This window comes from Mytilus trossulus, chromosome 1, assembly GCF_036588685.1.
Source record: "Mytilus trossulus isolate FHL-02 chromosome 1, PNRI_Mtr1.1.1.hap1, whole genome shotgun sequence".
Lineage (NCBI taxonomy): Eukaryota > Metazoa > Mollusca > Bivalvia > Mytilida > Mytilidae > Mytilus > Mytilus trossulus.
Window position 1 is genome coordinate 98688215 of NC_086373.1, and position 26528 is coordinate 98714742.

The 26528-nt window shown below is 30.6% G+C and overlaps 1 protein-coding gene across 8 annotated transcripts in view; it reads right to left on the minus strand.

Annotated features, from left to right (window-relative positions):
• Window positions 1-230: 230 nt before the first annotated feature.
• The window catches only part of LOC134692933 (ELAV-like protein 1), a 34304-nt gene continuing 8006 nt past the window's right edge, over window positions 231-26528 (minus strand). For 2 of the 8 annotated variants that reach the window (XM_063553576.1, XM_063553635.1), the window contains exons 2-8: window positions 23572-23664; window positions 17928-18141; window positions 17406-17441; window positions 16321-16448; window positions 9424-9577; window positions 6164-6398; window positions 231-5578 (exon numbers count right to left, since the gene is read on the minus strand). In XM_063553576.1, coding sequence (XP_063409646.1) covers window positions 5230-5578; window positions 6164-6398; window positions 9424-9577; window positions 16321-16448; window positions 17406-17441; window positions 17928-18141; window positions 23572-23664 — 1209 coding nt within the window. In that variant the 3' untranslated portion in view covers window positions 231-5229. Of the gene's footprint in view, window positions 5579-6163; window positions 6399-9130; window positions 9285-9423; window positions 9578-16320; window positions 16449-17405; window positions 17442-17927; window positions 18142-23571; window positions 23665-23783; window positions 23945-26528 lie in introns of those variants that run through there. The other 6 variants (XM_063553592.1, XM_063553584.1, XM_063553629.1 and 3 more) reach the window with 6 other exon arrangements.

Here is a 26528-nt window from a genome sequence, read left to right on the forward strand (position 1 = left end):
GGTCCCAATTCTCTATATCTTCTATCTGTTAAAGTTCATTTCCAATTAATCAAGATAAACTCAAATTACCATCCCGATATCATTTGTTTCTGACAGACAGATAATTTACCAATCTAATAATGTAGGTGAAACTGATGGGGATTTGTAACCTACTATAAACTGGAGATTTTTTGTTCCATCAGCATCTGCAGAGGATCATTTCTTAGAATACACATAAAAAAGTCCAACAGTTACATCAAACAAATTTATTTAAAATTTTATTTATAATCATCACATGTAATAAAAGTACAAATATTGCATTACAACCAACTACATAATAACGTTTACAACCAACAAGCCAGCGCCTGCAATATAGCCATGACGCTGGGCAACCAACATTATTGATCAGGCTATCTATATATAAAATGTTATAGATAAACACCTGATCTTTGACTATGTTTATTCCAAATTGAACACAGGGACTAAACGAATGCAAAGCAATGTCAAAAGCACACAAAAAGCCAATCAACAGAAATTAAACTGTACATACATGTATGTGTTGTCAGTCACATGTCATGGGTTAAGGTAGGCAGTCATCACACTATCCCCCCGATTTTAAACCATAGAAAACCAAATTACAATAGTGATTGTTATAACATCAAAGTCTGTATCATGATAAAAATGTATATATTATTGCACTTTAAATTAACCTGACTAGAGAAACATATTGAGTAGTATTCATTGAGACAAAATATCCTTGTAATGAGGAATTCCTTATTTGAACATATACATAAATTCTTTACAAAGGGAGTAGTGAGTTTTGGCTTTTCTACAAGGAAAAGAATTCATTAAATTTATCAACGTTTTTTCTCCCTCTCTCTCCAAATTCTCAATGCTTCTTTCATATTGCAACTTCACTACTTCTTCCTTCTGAAATCTCTCTAAAAGCCAAAACTCACTACACAAAGAGACATGGTTTTGAGCATGGACATAAATGAGATCAATAAAACTGTCATGGGACTTGCTGGTTTTGGTAAATATAAATATGGTTTGGTAGGGAACATGTTATCACAGATAAAAGACACTCAGGTTTTGTAAAATGGTTATCTGGAGTATATTGTGTATAAGTATTTATGAAGATAATTCACAGATATGTATTTTCTGAGAATACCGGTATATGTTGTATAAGAACCCCCTTTTCCTCAAATTGAGAATAGAGCAGTAGTTGTCTTCCAATTTTAAGACAAGTTTGTATCATTGTATTGTATGTTCAGCTTCGATACACATGACCAGTAAAAGTACAAAATGGGAAAACCTTTTCAGGCTTTGATACTTTTATTGTGTACACTTTCTTCAAAGTGATCACTGATTATAGATCTCTTCCTTACAACTGTTAGAAAATAGACTGGTATACACTGACGAATGAAAAGACGGTCAAGCAAAATATTCTTCAACAAATTTACTGAAAGACTGCTTAAGTAACCAGTATTCAAATGGAAAAGATTGTAATAACTTGCTGATTTTAGCTGGTCAACTATTTTGCAATAATCCCAATAGAGGACAGGTGTGTATAAAACGGGGTATGAGGTAGGATAAAGATATTAATGTCTGGACTAGAAACAACCTGACAACACATCACAATGTACAACACTAATTAAAGATATATGAAAAAATGAAGAAAAATGAAGGTGCTCTTTTGAAGGCATATGTGAATCACTTTCAAATTATACTAAATAATAACCACTGCAAGATTCTTTAACAGCTAATACTTGAATTCAGGATATAGTTTACTGATTTTTTCTTTTAGGACTCATTAATTTGAAATTAGCTTTGTTTTATACTATTTCTGATTGGTCGTGACTGTTTGTATGTAAAATATATGTATGTGTTAGAACTATCAGATTATATCTCATTTTCAGAAAAAATAGATTGAAATAATACCTGCATCAAAAGGGAAAAACATCTTACCTTGCAAATTTGTACTTCAAAAAAAAAAAGTTTAAGCCCTTCAAAAGAGCAGCTACAACATGAAACAAAACAACAAACAATGGAACAAGTAATGAAAAAAGTCAAAAAAAGATCAAAATTTTCACAAAAGTTTGAAAAACTCTAACATTAGATTGGTAATAACAATCTGAAAAGAAATATGTAATGAAACTGAATATTTTCTACTGTTGTGTGCACACATCATGTGTAATACATAATAGGTGGGTTTTGTTAATTGCTTTCAAACAATCATAACTTTTGTCAATTGATTCTTCACTCTGTGTAGACATTTATTTGGCAGTAGGCACAAATTTAAAACGTTTACCCAACCACGATGATCTTACTGACCACAAATAACTCATTAACGCTAGTGCTTGGCACACAATTTCTGACCTAACATCCCATAGTTATCGTTCTAAAAAAATCATTGGTCAATGAATATGTAAAAAATGTAAATATTGCTTTTATCATTAACAATTATCATTAACAATAAGCGATTCTTAACAAGTTCATATGAATTCGACATCACATAAAAATGTAAAATTGCCATATAAGTTTTCACAAATACAGAACTGTATGGGTAAAAATTGCATATATATCTTAAGTATAAAATATTTATTTCATCTTTGCTTGATGAAGAATAAATTAAGGAGTGGAAGTCTCTAAAATTACCAGAATGGCAAAAATATACTTCAATCAAAACTGAAATATTTCATAGAACATGGAAAACCCTCACAGGGTCCCTGTCATGCTTAAATTAGGCAATGTCTGTAATGTTTGATTAAAACATTGATGAGATGTAAATTGTTCCCATAAATCCATTCAAAATTTATACCATAAATATTAAAAATGCTTTGTGAAAAGTGCCCCGACTGTGACAGGAATATTTACATCAAAAGGGGCAATATAAAGGAACCTTTCACAAAGAGTTATAACAATAAAAACACACTTTTTGTGAAAGATTTCCTGAGGAATGTTTTAATGATTTGCAAAAATATGAGCATTTAAAATGAGTGCCCCTAAAGACATCAAATAAGATGGATTGTATAAAAAGTTAATCTTTTTATTAAAGAAATCAAACATGTAAAAATGTCAGGTATTTCTTGTTTTAAAAACTTTCAAACATATACAGATATTGTAAAACATGGAACCCTAAACACAACATTTAAAAATGTTCAAAAAATTTATACCTTTTCAACACTGGAAGATCAATTTGGCATCTGATGCAATACATGGTTTTATCAAATCTCTATTTCAACCATGGAAAAAAAGTCAGCAGATTTTGAATGATTTCTAACAATGTCTCATCCTGAAACTTTGGTAAATTGGAAATAAAGGGTTCACAGAAATGAAGAAAAAAAGAACTAAGACGAAGAAAAAGAAAAATATTGTGCCAACATATTCTGAGACGAGTCCCAGTTTAAGGTGCTAGTGAACTGAAAATTCTGGCAAACATATTCATTGAAATGATAAAACATCACTCCCAAAATAAATAAATGCAAAATCAAAAGTCATGACTGCTTGAATTAAATAACAAAAACCATTCACCAAATACACATCATTGAAAGTTAACATTCTTCTTTAATCTATCTATCAAAACTAATTTTCAATTAAAAACAATGATTTTTATTTAATTCTGATTCCAACCAATGTGTGTTTGGTGAAAAATAAAAATAAATCAAAATACATATATACTAAACCAAATGCTTTTTTTGTGGAAAATTTAAAGACAGCATTCGTGTGCAGCAGTGTTTATAACAAAGAGCAAAACAATAATTGAGAAAACTAAAGCAAATATTCATGCAACAGACAAATTCACCAATTATTTCAGGCTTGACACAGATATATTCATTTTACATATAGAAACTGTTTTCTCCTCTTATAATCTTGATTTAAAAAATTAGTTTAATCTTTTGTACCATAAATAAATAAAAATAATGAACACACATATTGTTTTATATCTTTCATAACTGACTAAATTGATTTTCACATTCCATCAATGGCTGAAAACAGTTTCTATGAATGTAATATAAAAGTTTTCATCTTATATTTCTATTCGTATAATTCTAAATTACTGTAATAAACAATGGACCTAGGGCCCAATTCTATACCTAATGAAAGTAAAACAACGGACAAACAATAAATAATATCTGAAAAAATTACTTCACCACAGAACACCAATTTATGGGATAACAACAAAAATGAAATCTTAATAATCAATTATATAACTTAATAAGTATTAAATAATATCAACATCCATGGTTTTGTCAATAAATAAATAATAATATACTTGGATTATATCATGTCTCGAGGCATTCATTTGTTCTCTGAGCTCTCCATGTGCATTTGAAAAATAATAACATTCTGAGATTCATTGAGTTAAATATACCTGGATAAAAATCCTTATGAATAATGTATAAACAAATCATCTAAAATGGTTGAAAATTGGTTTTAAAAGTAGCATTATCTTTGAAGATATAAAATCACACTAACAGTTGCCTTTAGTATCATTATTTTCACAATTTTCAATAATAAAAATCTAGCTAATTTTCAAAATCTAAAGAATGGATCATACATAACTAAAAATAGAACAGTACTTAATAGTATTGGATTAAAAAAAAGAAAACACTATTCATTACAATAATATCATAATTTAAAATTTGTTTCAAGAATTAAAAATTTACACATTTAATTGTTAGTTTTTCCCAGTAAAAATATCTATGCTACTCCAAATTAAAGCCTTCTTACTGAAGGTAAAACATAAAATCAGGATAAAAATGTTCAATGCTGGATTTCACTGATCCATGTAAAATTAAAATATTAAATGAGTATACTTCTCACGAGATTCAAATCAATAAAAGTCAAAAATAAAAATAAAAAGTATTTTTAATACAAGGGCTATGTGATCTAGTTGTTACACTATCACTCACCAATTACTGGCTAACATCATAATTTCCTAATAAAGAAAATTCTTTAGATTTCATTCCAACTGTGAATTTAATTCATTCAAATCATAATTAAATTACTAAAAAAGGAATATCATGGAACGATTGATTCAAAGTAATGGCAACACTTAGTCCTAGTCTTAATACCAGGAGCAAAAAAAATTGTTTGGCAACTTCAGAAGTGAACTTGAAAATTTCTCATGATTGTTAATAATATTTATGCACTATTTTGTGGAGAATATAAATATGACTAGATCAAACTCCTCAATCTAATCCTGTCCGGAATGACTGAGTATAGCACTATTTTGTTCCATCATCCTTACATTTTACATTTGTTGGTTTTGAACGACACCTGAAGAACACGATTTCCCAAAGCAAAGCCATTTAAACTCTGGATAGCTACTAATGCTTCATCATAGTTTGTCATGGTAACAAATCCAAATCCTTTACATTTCTGTGTTTGGAAGTCGCGAATCACTTTAACATTCTGTACTGCTCCAAAAGGACCAAACAACTGCCATAATGTGCTGTCTTCAGTTTCTGGTGCCAAGTTGTATACAAACAAACACCATCCTGCTCCATTTATAGTGTTACCAGTCGTGGCTGTGGCTGCAGTGGGAATGATTGTATTGGCTCCTAAAATAGATCCTGTGTCCATAGGGGAAAACCTGAAATAAACAAGTAGTGATAATCGGATTTCTTTAATGAACAATTCTATTAAAATTTACTTATATCAATAATATAATATAGTTTGAGCTTTATGGAATAAAAGTTTCTATAGGACATAAATATGTTTCAACCAATTGATAAGTCATAAACAATTATTTGAGATTTTTGCTGCATCTGTCAAGCAGTACAAAATGTTTCATTTAAGGCTGAAGCACACAGAAAACAGATACCAGTAGCTATTCTAAAAAAACAGGAAGCTATCAAAATGACAGCATACATTTATCAGTGTCATTGTTTGAGCAAGGAAGGGCTATAATTCATAAACAGAAATAGTGAAAATTGTCGATATCAAACTTTTAAAAAGGCCATTTTTCTAATCAATCAAGGACCATATCAACTGAAATGAGAATGTGAAAACAGTCAATGTCGAAATTGGCCTCCATATTGTCAATATTTTTAAGTTTGCTTTGAAGCCTAAAAGTAAGGACCATTGGCTACAGTAACCTTCCTAATCCCCGTCTCTTCAATCATTGTCTAAATCTAAACGTAATGTCTTTTGTTGTAGATATGCAATAATTCCTTACCTAAACCTGCTTGATGGATGGTGTATGGGACCAAGAAGTCTTCTAGTCTGAGGAAGGTATGGAGCTAATGTTAGTGGAGCTAAAACAGCATTCTTATTGGAGCTTGGGGAATTGGCAAACTTGACAGTAATGGGTTCTGTTGCTGCTTCAGGAATGGTTCCATTTAATTTCTGGATAGCTCTCTCTGCCTCTATCCTCTGGTCAAATCGTATAAATCCTACTCCTTTTGACAAACCTGTTAATAAAATACATTTGTTAGATAAAGTTAAAGAGATTTTTAGCTTACTCTGGAATGTTAAATATTCATTAATGCACGATTCAAATTATTTATTAAGCCATGAAAAGGTAATTGCTTCTATTAGATTCAACTATCATGCTTGTGCAAATATGTGTTTTAAAACAGCAATCTTTTTACCATATATTAAAACGTGTTTCACTAAAGCCACAATAATCTTGTCTTGTTTTTTGAAGTATGGGAATAAAACATTTTTCTTATTTTTACATTTAGAAAATTTCAACACAATGTAATTAAAATACCGATTGTGCATTCATGTAGATCTGACAACAATCCTGTTTACTTTTTGTTGTGAAAATCATTACATCAACCTATGAAATTTCAGCCTTCCAATTTAGTTTTTGAAATTGTGTATCTTTACGAAACAGAGCTGTGCCATAGAGCAAAATGAGAAAATTTAGAAAAACTAAAGGGAGCTTATCTCAATAGATATAAACCAGTCACTTAAATTTACTGGAAACTGCTTGAAGCATTTTTGAGTTATTGTCCAAAACTGGAAAATCCAACAACTTGGAAACTAGAATCTATAATTTATAAAAAAAAAAAGCAAGAGAGCTGTCTTCAATTGATAAACTGTAAACCAACTAATTTTGGGAATACCGTGCTTTATTTCACGTGAAGCCCTTTCTATCACTTTTTGCTGTAATTTAATTTTGGGATTTTAAAATTTTCTTGAAATAGTTGCATTAGGAACAATCTAAGTTTTATATATTTGCAACGATTAGTATTGGTGCTTTTTTTCTACTCCAAAAAATAAATCATGCATAAAAATAAGTTGGTTTACAGTAAACAATTCACTAAATTTCATGAGAATTGGTTTAAGTGTTCCTGTTGGCAGACAACGTAAACCTTAATAAGTCCTGTAAATGGGCGAATGAAAAACCAGAAAATCCTGATTGGTCTTTCAAATTCAAAGTAGAACATATCGTTGTCAGATCCTTGTAAGAGAAGCATGGACACAGGACCTTTATTTCAATCAGATTGATGTGAACCTGTATTTCTACACCTTAGTTCTATCTATATAAAAAGTGATCACATATTTACCTTCAATGTTGAAAATAATTAGATGCTTTACATGTAAGACTTAGGTTGAATTATAACTAAAATATTTTTACTTGTAATTTATTTGATCTACTCATGAGATATATTTAATTAACCAAGAACATATATATATATCAACATTTCAGAACCTTGATACAAACACAATAACATTTCTATGAACTGAATATATCATATTTTTCATTAATTTTCATTTACTGCTACATTACGGTATTATTTTAAGTTAGATGGTTTCAATGGGATGACACTGGTGAAACAAATTTAATCTCAATTTGATAATGATATCCTATTACATAGATGTATTCAATGTATTCAACCATCCAACACAACTATTGATAGCTTATTTGCAAATTACAAAACAAACGTCATTACTAGGGAATATCAATTTTAAATGAAAATCTATTTAATGAAATACAAAGATAAAAGCTTGTTTGGTCTTATCAATAGTTTATAATGAAGAGAAGAGAATTTGAATAACTTGATCAGGCTGCCGTGCATTACATTTAAAGCAAATAATATCATTAGTTACTCAAAGACAAAAATCAATGAAAAATTGATTTGTGTGGCGGCTATAGTGGGTTGGGAGTATTGATTCAAAACCTGGGTTACAGCTAAGAAATTTGTGCATGGTTCATGATGATATTGATAAATTTTATGGCCTTTCAGCTTGCTTTAGATATGAACAAAATTATGAGAAAAAAAACTTTTGTGGTTTTAGCTTGTCTGTATTTCAATGATTAAATCATTAAAACTGCACTGAACGTATGTCCGTTAATCTCTTTCTTTGTTGTAAATATAAAAGCATTGATTTTATTGCATGCTCTAAAAGACAAAGTGTTTGAATAAAAACATATATCAAGACAAGACAGATAAAATGGGATGGAGAAAGCAAATATTGGAAATTGGAATTTTTCGAGGAATTCACATATGGAAGCAAATAGAAATATTTCATTTCAGTCATGTATTGACTATTCATTCATCTGTCTTTTATGATTTTTCTGTTTGTGAATGATTTTGCAAAGAACTGTTTCAAAGTTGGATTTTATACTTTGTTCTTAATTAAATTTTCTTTCTTTCTTTAAATTTTACATCATAAAACAGAAGCATAAAAATATTCTGTTAAATGCTCAAACTGTTTGGTTTCTCTTTATAATGAAAAATTTAAAGAAACAGATTGAACATTGACCAGAATTATTTTATGTTCAAATACACATCAAACAATTTCAATTGCATTTATCCTCAAAACCTGATAATAATAAAACTTATAAGTGGCAAATGTCTGAAAAGATTTTTGATTAGTGAATCACATGTAAATATGATGGAACGGTAGCATGCTAATGGATATAGTATAAAAAGTTGAGATGATATGAGGCAAACTTGTAAGCCAAACAATATTGTTAATCAACTAAAACTCTCAAGAAAGGGAAATAAAAAACATAAATATAGATAAAATAACAATTTAAATTCAACAATTAAAAGTAACATTAAAAGAGAATCATAATAATTGAATAAACAGTAATAAGAAAAATAAACAGCCCTCTCAATTTGTCACAATAAACGTTTACATGCAAGCATCAAATAACAACATTGCCAAAACGTGACACGAGTCTGACCTGTTGTATTATCGTAAAGAATTCGAGAAGTTATGATTCTCCCACACTGGGAAAAATACAGTTCCAATTCATTCTGGGTCATATTCTTTGGCAGGTTGCAAATATAAAGGTTAGCACCCTTAATACTCTCGCTACTTGGTCGTGCGAGGGAAACCTAAGTAAAAACAGGACGAAGAATGAATAAAAATCAAAATCAAATTAAAATCATACAAATTAAACCTAGTAGACTATCTCCCTCCCTCCGAAACTCTTGGGGGACCCTTTTTTTTGTGCATCCCTCATTTTTTCTGTACCTGTATTTTGGTCATAGAGTATTCTTGATGTAATGATTTCACCACAATCGGAGAACATTTGCTCCAAGTCCAACTGTGTCAAGGACTTGGGTAGGCCTGATATATACAGGTTAGCCCCTTTAATACTTTCACAGCTGGGTCGGGCTACAGAAACCTGAAAATAATAAACAAAACATGAACGTGGAAAAAACAGCAACTGAAAAAGAAAAAAGAATTGAAAATACTGATGTAAAACAAGGCAAACATAGAACTAAATACAATTAGAGGATAAACAAGGCAAAATCCAATAAATATTGAAGCTGGTGCCCTCCATTAAGTTGTTGGACAAGGATGGATCAATAGATGAGATCCTGTCTCCCAAGACAACAGCACAGTTAATTAAGATCATCAGATCTGCTTTTTTCTTCCTTTTCTGTATAATCGATATCAGCATATTCTTTACCCCGGAATGCTATTACAAAATCTTCCACGCTTTAGATTGAATTATAAAACCTATTCGTGAATGATTTACAAAACCTATCCATTCAAACTTAAGACCAAGAGACTGTATTACAAAACTACAAGAATTCACTAAAAACGTACTATCAAAGTGTACTGCCTATGACTCAAAAGGTTTATGATACATGTAATAGCTAAATGTGTCAATTTGTCATGACTGCCCATGCCTGTAAAAAATTATATGCCCAGGGCTGTTATCCAGAGTTAAACTTTGCATCTCCACTTTGTAAAACTTGATGTTATCTGTTAATATGACACATAACAACAACCTTAATTTTTAAGTCCACAGAAAAGGACAGCAACTGGATTAGTAATATGTACAGCTTAACATCTGCAGCATCTAGACTCCCCTCTCCCCAAAAAACAAAAAGAAAAATAAGCAAACAAATAAAACAAACATAATATGAAAGTAGGTACACTAAAAAACATGAATTTTAATCTTACTGTATGGTCAAATCAAAAAGGTTGTGTCATGGATTTAAGAGGTATGAAAGGTCATTTGTAAAACTTCTGCACAAATCTTTTGCATTTAGTGTTTTCACGTCATCCACTAATAACATTTCAAGACATTGTTTCAGTCTGAATCTGATAACCATTGCGTTTAATTGGTGCAATTCATCTAGCAGGCTTTAATTGAAATAAAGACATTGCTATTCAATGCAAGTCATGATTCAATGACGTCATTCTGACTTCAACTTGTACCCAAAATCAATTATCCTTTACAGTTTTACTGTTAAATCATTACAGTTTGCTCCAAGTATTTAAAGGAAAAGCCATCGACTCGTCTCCTTGGTTTTATTTTACAAGTATCTTCATAAACTTACATAGTATAAGGTTATATACCATTCTTAAGTTACAAAAAAAACCAGTGCTATTGCATATCGAATCTGAACTTTAAAAACAGATAAAAATCCCTCTTTATTGTAGTATGAACAAAGAACATAATTTCAAGCCATTAAGTGCTATTCATGAAGAAGATTTCAGCCTTTTATACCTTTCTGCATCATTCAAGTAGCGCTGTCAATTATGAAACATATATATTGTAAAACATAACAGAGATTTATTTACCTCTTGTGCCTTCTTTTTCCCCCCTCTGACAGCCCCCTAAAAAAATATTATTGACATCCCTCCCTCTAAACTCTATGGACCCTTTTTCCTGTACACCCCTACATTTTTTTTAATAATTTATAACACTTTCAAATGGTAGCAATGAATCTATTTTTTTAATTGTATTTAGTTCCAAATGACCTCAGCTTTGTAGCTTTGCACTGAAAAGGTTACATATTCAAGCCAAAAGAACAGTCTGACTTCAAATGACCATATGACAGCTGGTTAGATGGAATTTTTATCAAGGATTTAAAACTGAACCTATCAGTCTCTTTTGAGACATTTAAATTCTATGCAAACAAAGCAATATTTCTCACAGCTGTTCAACAAAAATGTTGATCTAAAGTTATAGCTTTAACAGCCCAATGAAATAATCAAATGACTGATATTTTTTTATCTTAGTGTCTTTTTTAGATATGAAAAATCACTTTTAACATTTTCTGTCATGTTTTTCAAGTAAGTTCTTAGATTTTGTTATTTTACATGATTTGCATTTTCAAACTAGTATTTCTAGATATCATCAGATACTCCAATAAAAATCCTGTGAATACAAAAGATTTTGATGAGAACATATTCCCAAAGGAAAATATAGTTATCTAGAATGAATGTTTTCCCCGTATTAATCAGCTGTCTTCTTATATATTCAAATTTTTTGTCTGTACTGCTACATAAGCCTTGATTAAGAGGGAGAAGTTATTTTATGTAAGCAGTTTCAGATTTTAGAAATTCTGTACATAAGGTGCACTTGTTTTTACGCACACTAGTCGGAAATGATACTCTAGGTAAAAATGTGTCATGGAATTTAATCACTAATCATCCACTTTAAATAAAAGAATTTACTATTGGAAAAGATTCACGTTTGCATTAACTTGCTAGCACCATGTTATACAACAAATTATATATTTTTAAATTTTGTATAAATAATAACTTCGATTAATGTCTTGGTTTATGTGATCAACAGATCGTACCACAAACAGAAAAAAGGTGCAAATCAGTGAGAAAATCAGGTTTCTATAAATTAATTCTGTTGTATAATTGCTGTTCTAAGACATGTAAGGATGTCTGTTTTAAAACTGCCCAAACCATTTATAAGATATCACAATGATAAAATAAGCTAAAATTGAAAATCATAAACCAAAATAAAATATAATTAATAGTAAATGAAAATAAAGCCAGAACCAAAATTAATAAGATGCGAGTCTTGTCTGTTGATGGGGCGCACTCTGTTATTCCACCATGATATTACCATAATGTTACATCATGCTATCAAGTCATTATGCATCAAGCCAATTTGCACACAATTTAATGCAGGAATTGGTCTATATACCTCTAATTAGAGAATGGTAGCTATATGATATTCAGGCTGTAGTTCATTAGTAAATACTGATTTAATGCATACACCGGTCACATCATTAACATGCAGTTAAATAATATAACTTTGCTCCTTGTTTGATCTCACATATTTGATCTTTGATATAGAAAATTTCATAAAAATTGCTGACAGTTCAAAGATTTCTTGTGGGTTATATGGAACCATATGGTGTTTTTTTTTCATCTTAAAACATATATAATCTATTTCTGGATATAAAAACTATACATGTAATAAGATGTAGAAAATAGCACACCAAATTTCTTTTCAATAAAAAGTAAAGACAATATTAGACAAAGTTTGATTGTAGAGGAAAACTGTCAGACAATAGCAAGTTAATTACATATTAAACAACATCTGTCATTAGTTACAGATCAATCTATATGCTACACAAATAATAATTTAGAGAACCTCTCGAGAATTGTACAAAACGACAGACAAAAAAATATTAATATTCATCTCCATGGAAACAAGAAACAAGACTGAGCTAAGTATAATATCTTCCAATTGATACTGTAATGGTGGAGATTTCCATTATTTGATTACATTTTCTTATAGCCTTTAAGATTACGTTTAGTCTCATAAAGATAGCATATAAATTACTTTCCATTCTCTTTTATTATTCTCATTATTTTCTTTAGTATAAGACAAACATACATCTTTAATAAAAGAACCATTTCCCCTGAAAGTTATATATTTAATCAATTACATAGGGGTTAAAATTTTCCATACTGTAAATATTTATCAATACATAAACTTCAATGTTAAGTTTAATTCAAAAGATGGATACTTGCTATATTTGATTAAATTTAACAATAAGTAATCGTGAATCTAACATGTGATTGATTTCTCCTATGTCCCATTGTTTTTGACACATCTGTCACCCTTGCAACACAAAAAAAAATGTACGGGAAATTCAGGACTATAGATTTGCTGTCTTTCTTGTGTAACATATGGTATACATTACTTTGTTATTTTTCTTATTAATGTGATGAAATATCTTGTCAGTCGGAAAGCTGACCCCGGTTTGACCCCATTTCTTAAAGCAACAATGGACGTCATGTGATTACCATATATGGGCATTTTTTTACCCAAAAAAGGGAAGCCCGTTTTTTTGAATTTGTTGCTGTTACAATGAATTAAAACTAATTTGCTTTTAAGTGAACATTCTTGAGTATATAAGGAATATTTTCATTAACTCAATTATGGATTTAACTCATTTTTTTCTTTCATAATATGTCTTCAAAGTGTAGGTGTTGACCAAAAAATGTGGTCAAAAAAAAATTAAATCGTAATTTTCTTTCTTAACTTCTCGGGAAGCTATGCTGAATTTAAATTATGTTATGTAACATAACTTTGACTATAATATGTCAAATTTGTGCCAGTTGATATGCACAGATACGCAAATGTGCCAGTTAGAAGTGTCGATATTTCTGACGAAGCGGGGCCGACGGTAATTCACGAGTTACGTCCCTTTGTTTGACACTATCATGCAAAACTATTGTTATATCAAACACCATATGCTGTTATTTACAAGTGGATATTATTAAAAATAATCTCTTTTATACATTTTGATACTATAAACATGTGCCAAAAAATAGAGAAACACATTTTATCACTTTTCAGAACTCAGTCCCAGTGAAATAGGCCCTAGATGTGTCCCTATGTGCCATAATAGAATCATAATAGGGTTAATAATTTAATATTAATTTAAAATTCCAAGAGTTAATTTAATATTCATGTTTTGGTAGGTATTTTTACTGCTGCAACCAAATTATTTTAACACAGAAATAAATGTCTACTCAATTTATACAAGGGGTAGTCTAAATATTCATGAATAATGGATCAAGACAGTATGAAAATGAAAGAAAAAAAAACAGGAGTTCCTTTTCATTTCTGACACTTGCAAGTAGGTCCTACCTTTTTTCATTTAAAATTAAAAGAGATCATAATGAAAGTATTCTGAATGTAAAATCTTCATTGTTTTAAATAAAAGGAAAATTATTTGCAATCTTTGTATGAACAATCTAAATATATCAATAAATGTTATCTCATTGATTTCATGCAAGTTATAGTTTTTAAATTAATGAATGGGCTCAAATTATAAAATGACACACTAAACCAATAAATAAATGGTGCTAATCATGAACTTGAAAATGAATAAGATTAAAATAGACTCAGTAATATTTTTTTTTTTCTATTTGAAAAAAATAATAATTAATAACATTAAAAAAACTATGCATTTTTATATTTATATGAAAGTATTTCAGAGCAGTTTCTAGGGGCTAAGTGGACAGTTATGTTTTAGATCACAAGTCAAAATTAAGTCACACTTCATGTCAGTATGATAAAGCTTTGAATAAGATTGATTAAAATGATACTCTGAAAGAGATTGTTTGGGCAGCAACCATTTGTTTTCAGGGAGGGGGAACTATGGATTTTTTCCCCTAACAAGTTGAAAACAATTCTTCTCTTTTCAATTTTAGCATTTCATTAAATGGCAGCTGAGGGTAAAAGAAACATTTTTTTTCTCAGGGTAAAAAACAAATTATTTTTTATCCAAAAATTGGTTTAAAACTTTTTTTCTTCAAAACAACAATCAATACTCAATAGCCACCAAACCCTACCCCCACCAGAAAATCAAATGGTTTGTTGGCTGCCTAAGTTCAAATTTAGGACAATACTTTTTCATTTACTTTTGCAGGATTCCTTAAAATCACAAAATGTGTTTTATGTCGGTCATCTAAAGCAGTTAGTGTTGTGCAAAGACAGTATACGATTTCCTTACCTTGTTTTAGTTAAGTCATACATTTCACTGACTTAGTCTAAAGAGAATATATTAATCCAGTCAAATATTCACAGCTGATCTCGCCATTACTTTTTCAAACAAACATACTAAATATGTGTACATTGACTGTGTTTAGATGCAAGGTGACATCAATGTGTAAGACCGAAAAACTACAATGTCAAAAAATGTCCTTATTTTGGAATTTAGTTAAAACGGGGTTTCCCAAGGGGTGATAGAACGTTATACTTGATGCTTTTTTTTTTATTTTGAAATACGTGTTATTAATATTTTGTATAGTACATATAGTCTTTGTTATTAAATCTATGAAGAAAAAAAAGAAGAAAATAATTTGAAACGACGATCAACGGCATTACGGGATCGTTAAAAGACGGCCAATTTGACATGTTTGAGAATTTTTTTCCTGTTGATAATTTAATCCATGCTTAACAAATCGAAATAAATATATTACAGACCCTAATGGCTAGTAGGAAACTGAAAAAGGGATAAACTTCCAAATTGGCGCCAAAAAAAAAATCCGCGAAATTAACGCAATTTCAGAATGGCGGGTTTTAATATCAGTTCCATTGTTGTCTTAAGAAAGTAGCAACAACGGTCGTTTCTAAGGGCTTGCTTTCCGACTGTTGTAACATATTTCAGTAACGATTGAGAGATGTAATATAACTTAGTGACTGAACACAAAATAATGCAATTCAATGATTCAAGGAGAGTTAAGTGTTCTGAGTCATAATTGTATCAAGTTTTTACAGGATTTCAAAAAAAAAAAAGGAAAAAAAAAAGTTCACCATTCAATGAAATAAAGCTTTGCTCAATCTTGTTTCTCTACTGTCAGGTTTCTGAATGAAGTTCCAAATACCAAATCAAGGTTTTACTATAGATGCAAAAAGCTATAAGAGTTCAGGCTACAACCCCAATTCTAAAGGCAGGCAAATACAGAATGATAGTTATGTACTATGAAAACTTTTCAAAACTGTTATCTAAAGCAGTGATTTACTAAGTCTACCTCTGCATAAAATGAAGAAATAAAGATAAAAAGTAAATCTTTGATAGAACTTTGAAAAAACCTGAGTATGCTTAAGGTGTTAGTAGGTTATCATTGAAACCATTGTCCCCCTACCTTAATGGTTTTATTCTGAAGTCTAAGACCATTGAGTGTGTGAATGGCCTTCTCTGCATCCCTAGCTAACTTGTAATTTACAAATCCATATCCCAGACTTTGACCTGAAATCAAAGATTTAACGTCCCCTGAAATTGTAGAACAATAAAGTCAGTATACATAAGAAAAGTAAAACAAAACAAGGAGGAGAAGGATTAAAGAAAATAACAATCTGTTTTATGGCATAGTTTGTAATTACTTGTTTTTTGTCACTTTATTTTTGTTGCTCATAATGAACATTTACTGTTCTTTAAACTTATTTCATTAGATGCATTTAAAGACTTATAACTAATAAACTCTTTTTGTAGTTTTAATGGTGTTGACCAAGGCACCTTTAGCATGTGTGTACAGAAATATGCTATCACCACTCTGTAAAACCAGGGGGAAAAGTTTTAAAATTACCTATTAAAATGTAATGTCAAAAGCTAAAATTTACCAATTTAATAATTTTTTTGGTTTGTTTTGATTTAAATAGTACTAAACACTGTTGTAACATTGTCACAGAGAGCATGTGCAGTTATAACTTATAGATGTTGCAAACAATCTATCAATTAATATTAAAGCATGCCTTTTAAATTTGCCTTGTACCCAAATAGTTTCCTAAACCTAATATAATCATTAAAACTGTTATGGAAATAACATCAAATTATAAAGTCAAAAGGGCTGAAATTAACTGCTGCACCATACTGCATACAATTGCAGACAAAAAAAATATTTTAGAAATGAAAGTAAGATTTAAAATTTGACCAGTCAGTAAAACATAAAATGTATGGGGACTACAATTGATAGGAATGTAAGGAATCATCTGAACCAAAATGAATTCATTATAATCGGTTTTTGAATTTTTTTTTTCAATTTGAAAATAATGATAAAACTTGTACTTAAATAACATTTTCCTAATTATTAATGATTATGCATGTCACATATGGTATTGAAGTTCAAGAAGAATTAATCCCAAAATACATATAATTTGGAGGTACTGTATACCAAAATTGTGCATATAAACAAAATGGATATTTTAAAGGATGTTTTAAGGCATTCCTTACATGCAAATGTACTCGGAGATTCCAAAAGGTTTCTTTCTGTAAAAAATAATAATTCAAATATAATTTTAATTTTTTTTAGCAATTGAAAATAGCAAAAGTTCATTACACATGTTGCAGTTTAAAGACAGTAAATGTTCTTTTGATTACTACTAAAAAGGTTGAAGAAGTTAAAGTATGACAATATTAACTACATTTGTAAAAATATGCCACAATTTGTTAAATTCTTAGTTTTCCAATGAATCCTAGGGCTGTCCAGTGTGGTTTAAAAAATAAAAAAGGTTTTACATGAATACTTATTATCTATCAACAACAAATCAGATAATAAAGTAAAAACAGAATGCTTTCAAAATAAAACATAAAAGTCGGGAAAACTTGAAAGAAAAGTTTAAACACTAAATTGTGTGTAATAACAAATATAAATTTAGCTGCTTCTCAGAAGTAAAAATAGTGTTGATTGACTGTTAGAAGTTAAATGCTTTACATTCGGCAGGTAATAAAAGAGATAAATTATAATTAACTTACCAGTAGGTTTGTCACGGATAAGTTTACAACTCTCCACCTCTCCTATACTAGAGAACAATGCCCTTATTTCCTCTTGAGTCATGGTTTGCGGTAAGTAATTGACAATGAGGTTGGTCTTGCTACAGTTCTCATCACCCTGTGATTCAATAGAGGCTGGTGATGTCGTGCCATTTTGAGTCTGAGGTGGCTGCACTAGAGGAATAGCATGTTCCATCTGGAAAAATATATTGCATTATTACACTACTCTTATAGATTTAAAAATGTGATGATTTGAACTAGGTTCTAACAAAATGGAAGGAAACATTCAATCATACAGACAATATGTACCATACCAAGAGCAAAGAAAGACAGAGCAAAGAAAATAACAACCTAACCCCCTTCATGTTGATGTCAAAATCCAAGTTGCTGTTGTAAACTCCAAAATATCATTAGAATAAAATTTATGACAGGTATACAATGCCATAAGGTTTAAAAGATTCTCTGAAACCCACAATGATTCATTGAAATGCATTGCCTTTTTAAAGCATTTGTAGATGTTAACTATTAAAATGCTTAACTCTGAAACTGTCGTTATTGAAGGTAAACAAAAGTAAACATTGGCTTTTTTTTCAATATTAAAGTGAACAAGCAAATTGAAGTTTAGAAGAATTTTGGCAAATTTATTTGATACCTGATATAATAGCAATTACAGATTGTGTATTATATGAACATGAATGTGTATTGACAGACAGACAAGTCATTACATAATACATGCATTCTTCAAATAATGGGAGATAAAGTCTGTTGGAGAGCAATAAGATGGAAGATAATCCTGTTATCTACAACACCATAAAGCACTTAACTGACATGTTTGTACCATTATCACTTTCACACCATTATAAGAGGTGCTAAAACCGTAATGCCCATCGGCCATTGCCATTCATTCATTGCTACTTCACATCACTACTGACTGTTAGACATACGAATTATCCATCAGTCAATTAATCAATTCTTCAGGAGACTTTGTGTAATTATATGCAGTGTATATATGCACTTTCAAAGATGTGAAAAAAAAAGTTTTGAAAGGTAACCACTGTGGCCACATTGGCACTGTCAGGTTATTTCAGTATCACAAAAACTCATCTTTAAATAATTTGAAGTTATTTTTTTTAAAAGAAGTTATAATTCTTTTAAAAATCATACAAGATAAACAACCTCAGAGGCAGATTTAGGGGGGGCTAGGGGGCCGAATCCCCCCCCCTTTTTCTGGGAAAAATTTGGTTGCTTATATAGGGAATAACTAAGGCCACAATTAAAAATATTTTAATTTGCCCAAACCCTACCCAAAGGTTGAGACAGTGGGTAGGTAGGCAGGGATTTTTTTTTTTTTTTTTTTTTAAAGAAATTGAAGTATCAGGTGTTTATTAGTCTTCATGCCTATCTGATTAAAAAAAAACTTCTTCAAATCAGGACAATAAAAGAATTTGAGTAGGCAGCTTTTTTCTGGGTAGGTAGCATTTGGGCAAACAAACCTAGGCAGTCAATGGGCCCCTACTTGAAAATGAAGATTTCTGGATCCTCAGATCCTTTTAAATTAAGTTATTGTTAAAACACGAAATATTAGTGTAATTACAGAATCTGAGATTTAATATTACAACTTTGGAAAAATAAGATGGTACCAAAGTTTTCCACTATAAATCAACAGTTATTTTTACACCTTCAAATGTCTTGTAGTTTTATAGATTCCTGTAATCCTCTTTACACTATTACTAATTAACCTAAAGTTGTGTCTGAGAGTAAATATTTAAATGCATTATTCTGGCAGTTCGTAATTATCCTTTTACATCTTATATAATGTACAGAATACCATGTTTCTAAGGAAAAAAAGTAAAGTATGCCCTACTATTCTGTAATTACACAACCATGCTTTACAAATTAACCAACATTTCTTGTCAATTTTTGGAAGATGAAATTATATTGAAGATTCCAGCAGCACTGAGGCCTCCTCATCATTAATGTACATTATCACAGACAGTGTGGTATCAGCTGATTATCAGCTATATTCTACAGTAATGATAACACTTATCAACTGTGTAACAAATATATATACAGATGGTCAACAAGTGATGACTGATTATACCAAAACATAAGTATCATATTTAGATAAGGAGTTTGATTGGGTCAAAACAGTTCTTACAAACAATCTGTGGCATGTCTATAATGATTGTCTATACTTATTTCAGTATTTGGCAAAAACTGTGTATCTCATTATGTCGGTATCTTTTTCAAATCACAGAGCAAAAATATAATAAGCTACTGCATCTAGAACAGCTAATTATCAGAGCAAACTAGGTTCATAACAACCAAGACAGACGGATTCCACATGGAAAACAGTGTTCAATGAATTTAAAATATTTCATTTCTTAAATGATAAAGGCCTTAATTTATAAAAGATTTATAAAGGAATAGTAATAGTATTCAAACCAATTATTTCTAAATATTAAATGAATGAGTTATATCACCTTATTCCACCTTGTTCCTAGGCCTTATACATGTACATTTTGTTACATTGTACATAGTTCTGACATTGCCCTTGAGATTGTTAATGTTAAACATGAAAGAACCACTGAAAAGTGATTATATTTCTAAATTCTGGTGGTGTTAGACTATCGATGGAGTAAATAGGAATGTATATAGCATGTTTTAGTGATTATATTCTAAATACTGGTGATGTTATAATAATGCTCTAAGATTTTCTATCCATTGAGTATTAGGAAATAAATGTAGCACTAGCATGTAACATCATAATAACAAAAATAATCATTTAATTAAACAGGGGAAATATGTGTCTTTTTAAGGTTATATTTACTTTAAAATAATAGTTAGTATGAGGTAAAACAGTTTTATTTCTGAACCTATTTTATACAAACTTAGTATATATAAAAATAGTGGAACTTAAACCCTAATATTAAAGATCAATGATTAAATTGAGAATAGAAAGGGGGAATGTATCAAAGAGACAACAACCCGACCATAGAAAAAACAACAGCAGAAGGTCACCAACAGGTCTTCAATGAAACGAGAAATTCCCACACCCGGAGGCGTCCTTCAGCTGGCCCCTAAACAAATATATACTAGTTCAGTGATAATGAACACCATACTCATTTCCAAATTGGACACTAAAATTAAAATAATACAAAACTAACAAAGACCAGAGGCTCCTGACTTGGGACAGGCACAAAAATATGAAACCCTTGTCTTTGGCTCTTCTAAGGTACAACATATAAGCAGTTTAACAAAAGCCTTACAGCTTAAGCCATACGAACAAACAAAAAAAGAACTGGACCAACCAACAATAGATTCTCCAAAATATCTCCAAAGTGATCAGATTATCAGTTGAGAATTGGAAAAATCACTTGTGACTTGAATGAGTCTTGTGCTCTACCATGTTCTCAAGCTATTTTTTGTTTTACAAAAAAATGAGACTTTAAGAATGAGAATGTCTAATATCATTATCATCACCACTGGTGAATAAGGTCAAGTGATGGAATTCATTTCATATGTAAATATACGATTGGCTTTTCTCTGGAGATGAAGAAATGATGTGTCTGCATTGAAGTTTTCAAATATGTGTCTGTATTGATGTATAAAATTAATCTTTCAAATCTTCAAAAAATCTATTGGCACCTTGGTAGATCAATATAATAAAGCAGTAATTGGAAAGCCCCACCTAAAACCTTTAAGTTTATACAAGATAACATTAATTCATATCTATCTATTTTCAAAAATATCTTCCCTAAAAATCAAGGAAATGTGGAAATGATATTATGTTTCTATAGAGATAGAGAATTCTAGCATCCGATCAGCATGATATGATTTGGCAGATGTTTATTTCATGTTTAAAAACATTCTTTCCCTTGATTTTCTAATATCTCACACTTATAACCGTTGTTATCGAGGAATGCATATAAATGTGCACTATGCTGACAATGCGTTAATATATACTTATGCCCCTTGTTTAAAACTTATAATATAAATGCAATATCAGTATGTAATTTTATTCAACATGAATTGTGAAATCACCAGTAAAATATCGTTAAAGCACATAACCATCAATCACATTCATTTTAAAAATTTTGTCAATTAAACAAATTGTAATGGATGGCTCATCCATGGAAGGTATAGAAAGTAAGCACTTACACATCTATTTCTACCTTCATAGTAACTATTCCCTGCCTCTCCCAATCATTTCACTTGTGTTTTAAAGTATTTGTACATAATTCTGTGTCCTCTGTACAATGTGCATTCATGTTTGATAGCAAAGTAATATAAAGACACTTAAACCAGAGGACACTGCAACTTGACAGAGTGGAGCAGCATCTGCTTACCCTTCTGGAGCACCTGAGATCACCCCTATTTTTTGGTGGGGTTCGTGTTGTTTATTCTTTGGTTTTCTATGTTGTGTCATGTGTCATGTGTACTATTGTTTGTCTGTTTGTATTTTTCATTTTTAGCCATGGCGTTGTCAGTTTGTTTTAGATTTATGAGTTTGACTGTCCCTTTGGTATCTTTCGTCCCTCTTTTACACAGAGGACACTATTACAACAGAAAGGTACACCAGACATATGTCTGAATTAAAAGGACATTTAACCCATGTTAATCCCTATTTTGACTAGTTTAAAGTTTTTTTTTCCCTTAAAGTTAAATAACCTAATGAGAAAAACAGCTCTGAATTTTTAATCCCAATAGGAATAACAAAAATATGCATCACCATGTGAAAAAGGGAGCAGCAGAAAAACAAATGTCACGTGTACTTAACTTCAATGTCAATTTTAAAAATATCTTACAATGAGGAATAAACTTCATTTTATCCAAATATAGAAAATTCATTCAAAGTGAACTTTTGTTATTCTCATGCTTAAAAAAGATGCCCAATGAGTGGATTAAAAAAGTACAAAAAAGCTAATTTTTTTTAGCTTAAAAAACCATCATGACCCAAGAGTTAATATGGGTCTAATTTCTTATGATCTAGTACATAACAAAAACTAAATTATTATTCAAACATGACTCATAATTATCCAAATGCATGAACTAATTACTGAGAAATTCCAATTACCCCATTTTCATCACTAAATGAACTTGGTCATAAACGTCATAATACAAAAACTGAATTACTCAATGTGTTGATGATGAAGACTAACAATTATAACTGACATAAAATGTAGGAACATATGTATTTCTCTTGTAGATCACACATAAAATAGTAATTAAGTCTGGTTAACATAGGACATATGTGTCCTAGTCTATACTGGCTTACAATAATGACCAGATGTAATAACTGGATTGGTGCTAATAAAAAATCATTTAAATAATATATTAATAATTGACCACCAAAATTCTTTAATAATGTCCTTCTATTAAATGGATCAATTGATTTGATACATCTCATTGATGAACAATCTGACATTAAATAATATGAAACTCTTGCCTTCTAGGTGAGCTTCTAATTAACTTAAAATTTTGTAACCTCACCAGGGACATATGAATACGTCTCTAACCTCCATAACTATTTAATAATTATTAACTTATGATAATAAATCAGTGCATTGGGTACATTTATTGTAAATTTATAAAAATACACATATCTGTATATTAGATTACTTACAATTTTCTGTTGCTGCTGCAGGGTCATCATATTGAAGGAAATCATGTTGGTTGTCTTTGTTCTTGTCGTTGATGGTTCTTCTAGTTTCAGAATCTTAAAATGGAAGAAAAAATCAATATGCAATGCGAATAATTTAATTGAGAAAACTAAAAATACGATCAATAATTACTAGAAATATCTCACTATAAATATAAATAACATTTGATGCTTACCTGCATTTGAGATAAAAACTGTCACAAACAAGTAAAAAATAAACTGAAAACTGAAACAAACAAAAGAAAAACGTAAACCGCTACACACAAAGCTGTTATATTCCAACGTTTGTGCTCCGTGTAACGGTAGAACAACAGATTGTGACCCCCGAGTAAATATTTGCATCAAATTATCGCCACCTCCAGCTGTCATATTCCAACCAATCAGAGCAATCGTAACTACAATGGCACGTGCCGCTTCATTACAGTTCATTCAGTAGCCAAAGAAAATAGAACTTGCATTATTTATTCTCATAAGAGTAGAAAAATCGATGTTCGTCGCTAAATTGTCGATATTTATTCAATTTCTTACATTAAATATGTTCGTTACTGGATTGAGCGAGAAATGTATAATTTGTTTACCTAATAACAGATCGACACGAGTCACAAAAGAATTTTCGATTTTGTAAAAAAGAACAGATGTTATTCTTTTGTCTATTGGTATATTTACACACAATTCTTAGTAAATACCTCAGGTAATAGTCAAATAATGAAGTCAAAACTAACCCAAATCCCGACAAAGAGCCGAATTAGGACTAATAGATAAAAGTCTTAGTCCTAGGGCTGACACAGTTGCAAAAAACAGAAAAGGAATTAGTTTTGATGATGCAATTAAAGTAACGGACAAATCAACTATAAAAATATTTAACAACGAATAAAGTATTAAATATAAAAAAGAAGATGTGGTATGATTGCCAATGAGACAACTATCCACATAAGACCAAAATGACACAAACATTAACAACTATAGGTCACCGTACGGCCTTCAACAATGAGTAAAGTCCATACCGCATAGTCAGCTATAAAAGGCCCCGATAAGACAATGTAAAACAATTCAAAAGAGAAAACTAACGGCCTTATTTATGTAAAAAAATGAACGAAAAACAAATATGTAACACATAAACAAACGACAACCACTGAATTACAGGCTCCTGACTTGGGACAGGCACATACATAAATAATGTGGCGGGGTTTAACACGTTAGTGGGATCCCAAACCCTCCCCCAAACTGTTAAACTTTTTTATAGCAATATTACATTTTCATAAGTTTCATGCATGGTTTAGAAAGGCTTCGATTGCAACTTATATAACTTTTGCTTTCGAATCGAAACTGCCTATTTGGCATAACTTGCTTCAATATTTCAATATGCTAGAAAAACTACATATATGAAAAGAATTCTAGGGACAGGGGGAAGCAGACTAGGTCCCCTATGATATTTCCTTACAGAAGTATACTTTTATTTTAAAGATCTAAATTGTATTGTCTGGTTCTGTCCTGGCTTTTTATACCATTTTTAATAGTACTAAACAATGTTGTTTTCTTATATTATACTGGAACACACCCGTGATATCACGGGCCCGTGACTGAATTCAAGTATATAACTATGCGCAAGCCTTATTTTAGTATTATTATTGTCATCTGCCGATTATACATAAGATGCACAGTTTTCTCTGCTTTTAAATCTTTCTGTTTGAACCCGTCGGTGCTGATACTTATCAATTATTGGTAATATGAATTATTTGGAAAACAAAAGGTTCTGGAATGGAGTATTTTCTAATCAACATGCAGCATTGTCCTACATTGTATATTAGTTAGACAAAGTTGAATTCTTTGAATCGTTTTACGTCATGCCCGCTAAAAAAATGAAAACTGTACATATACGCCTTATTTTTAGTCCAGATTTTTAGTATTTGTATTGTTATCTTAGAAAGTCTTACTGATTGAAATACTACATAAGGTAACAATTTGACAATTTAGTAGTGTCAACCCTGTGATTATGACCCGTGTATATAGCATGTTAATCATGAATACACCATTTGGTGGTGCGCCTGTCAGATGCGGAACGTACATATAAGATAATAGGTAACAGGTGAATATACTATTGGTATCGGTATCGGACTCGATCCGGAACTTCTTAATTATTGGCAATATTAATTACGTGGAAAACAAAAGGGCCGGGAGTGGTGTAATTTTTAATCTACACCTTTGTACTATATAAGTTATAAAGTTGAATTCTTTGATTCGTCGTTTTAACGTGATGACGGCTGACAAATTGGACCTCGTAATTTTAGTATTATAGATAGATGTCTCTAATTTATGTCTAATCATATGTACTTGTATGTAAAGTCATAAAAGCTCTTTATAGGGCCCTTTAATTGGAAATAAAAAAATATTCTTATACTTGAAGCCACACAACCGACAGATGGGTTCCCATATTTTTAACTACGTGTAGTTGGCATGTCAGCAGTGGTGTAAATGACATATTAGTCCGCGTTTTCGTTTTTAGATTCATCCAATTTTAACTGACCAAGCTGCCTGTGAATTTATAAGACCTTGATGCATCCTTTAATAGTTACAATAACCACAAAACAGAATCTTTGAAACCATTGCCATTTATACATTTGAAACTGACTCGTCACGTAGTGTAAAGAAATTCATGAGTTCACCCCACTGGCCTAGACACAATTTGGTTATGTCCGTGGTCCTTATTGGTCGACATATATATTATACCGGCTTAAATAATATTATATGCTGTCAGATTCAGTTTCAGATGTTAAGAAATATTTAATTTGGAAACTACGAGAGAAGTTAGTAGACACAAGTGAAATGGTTTATGCCGCATAAATATGCAATCATGCACCGAAGAAATGACGATACCTGTTTAGAGTTTGTACAGTTTAGAAATACCCTTTATTTCGTTGTCT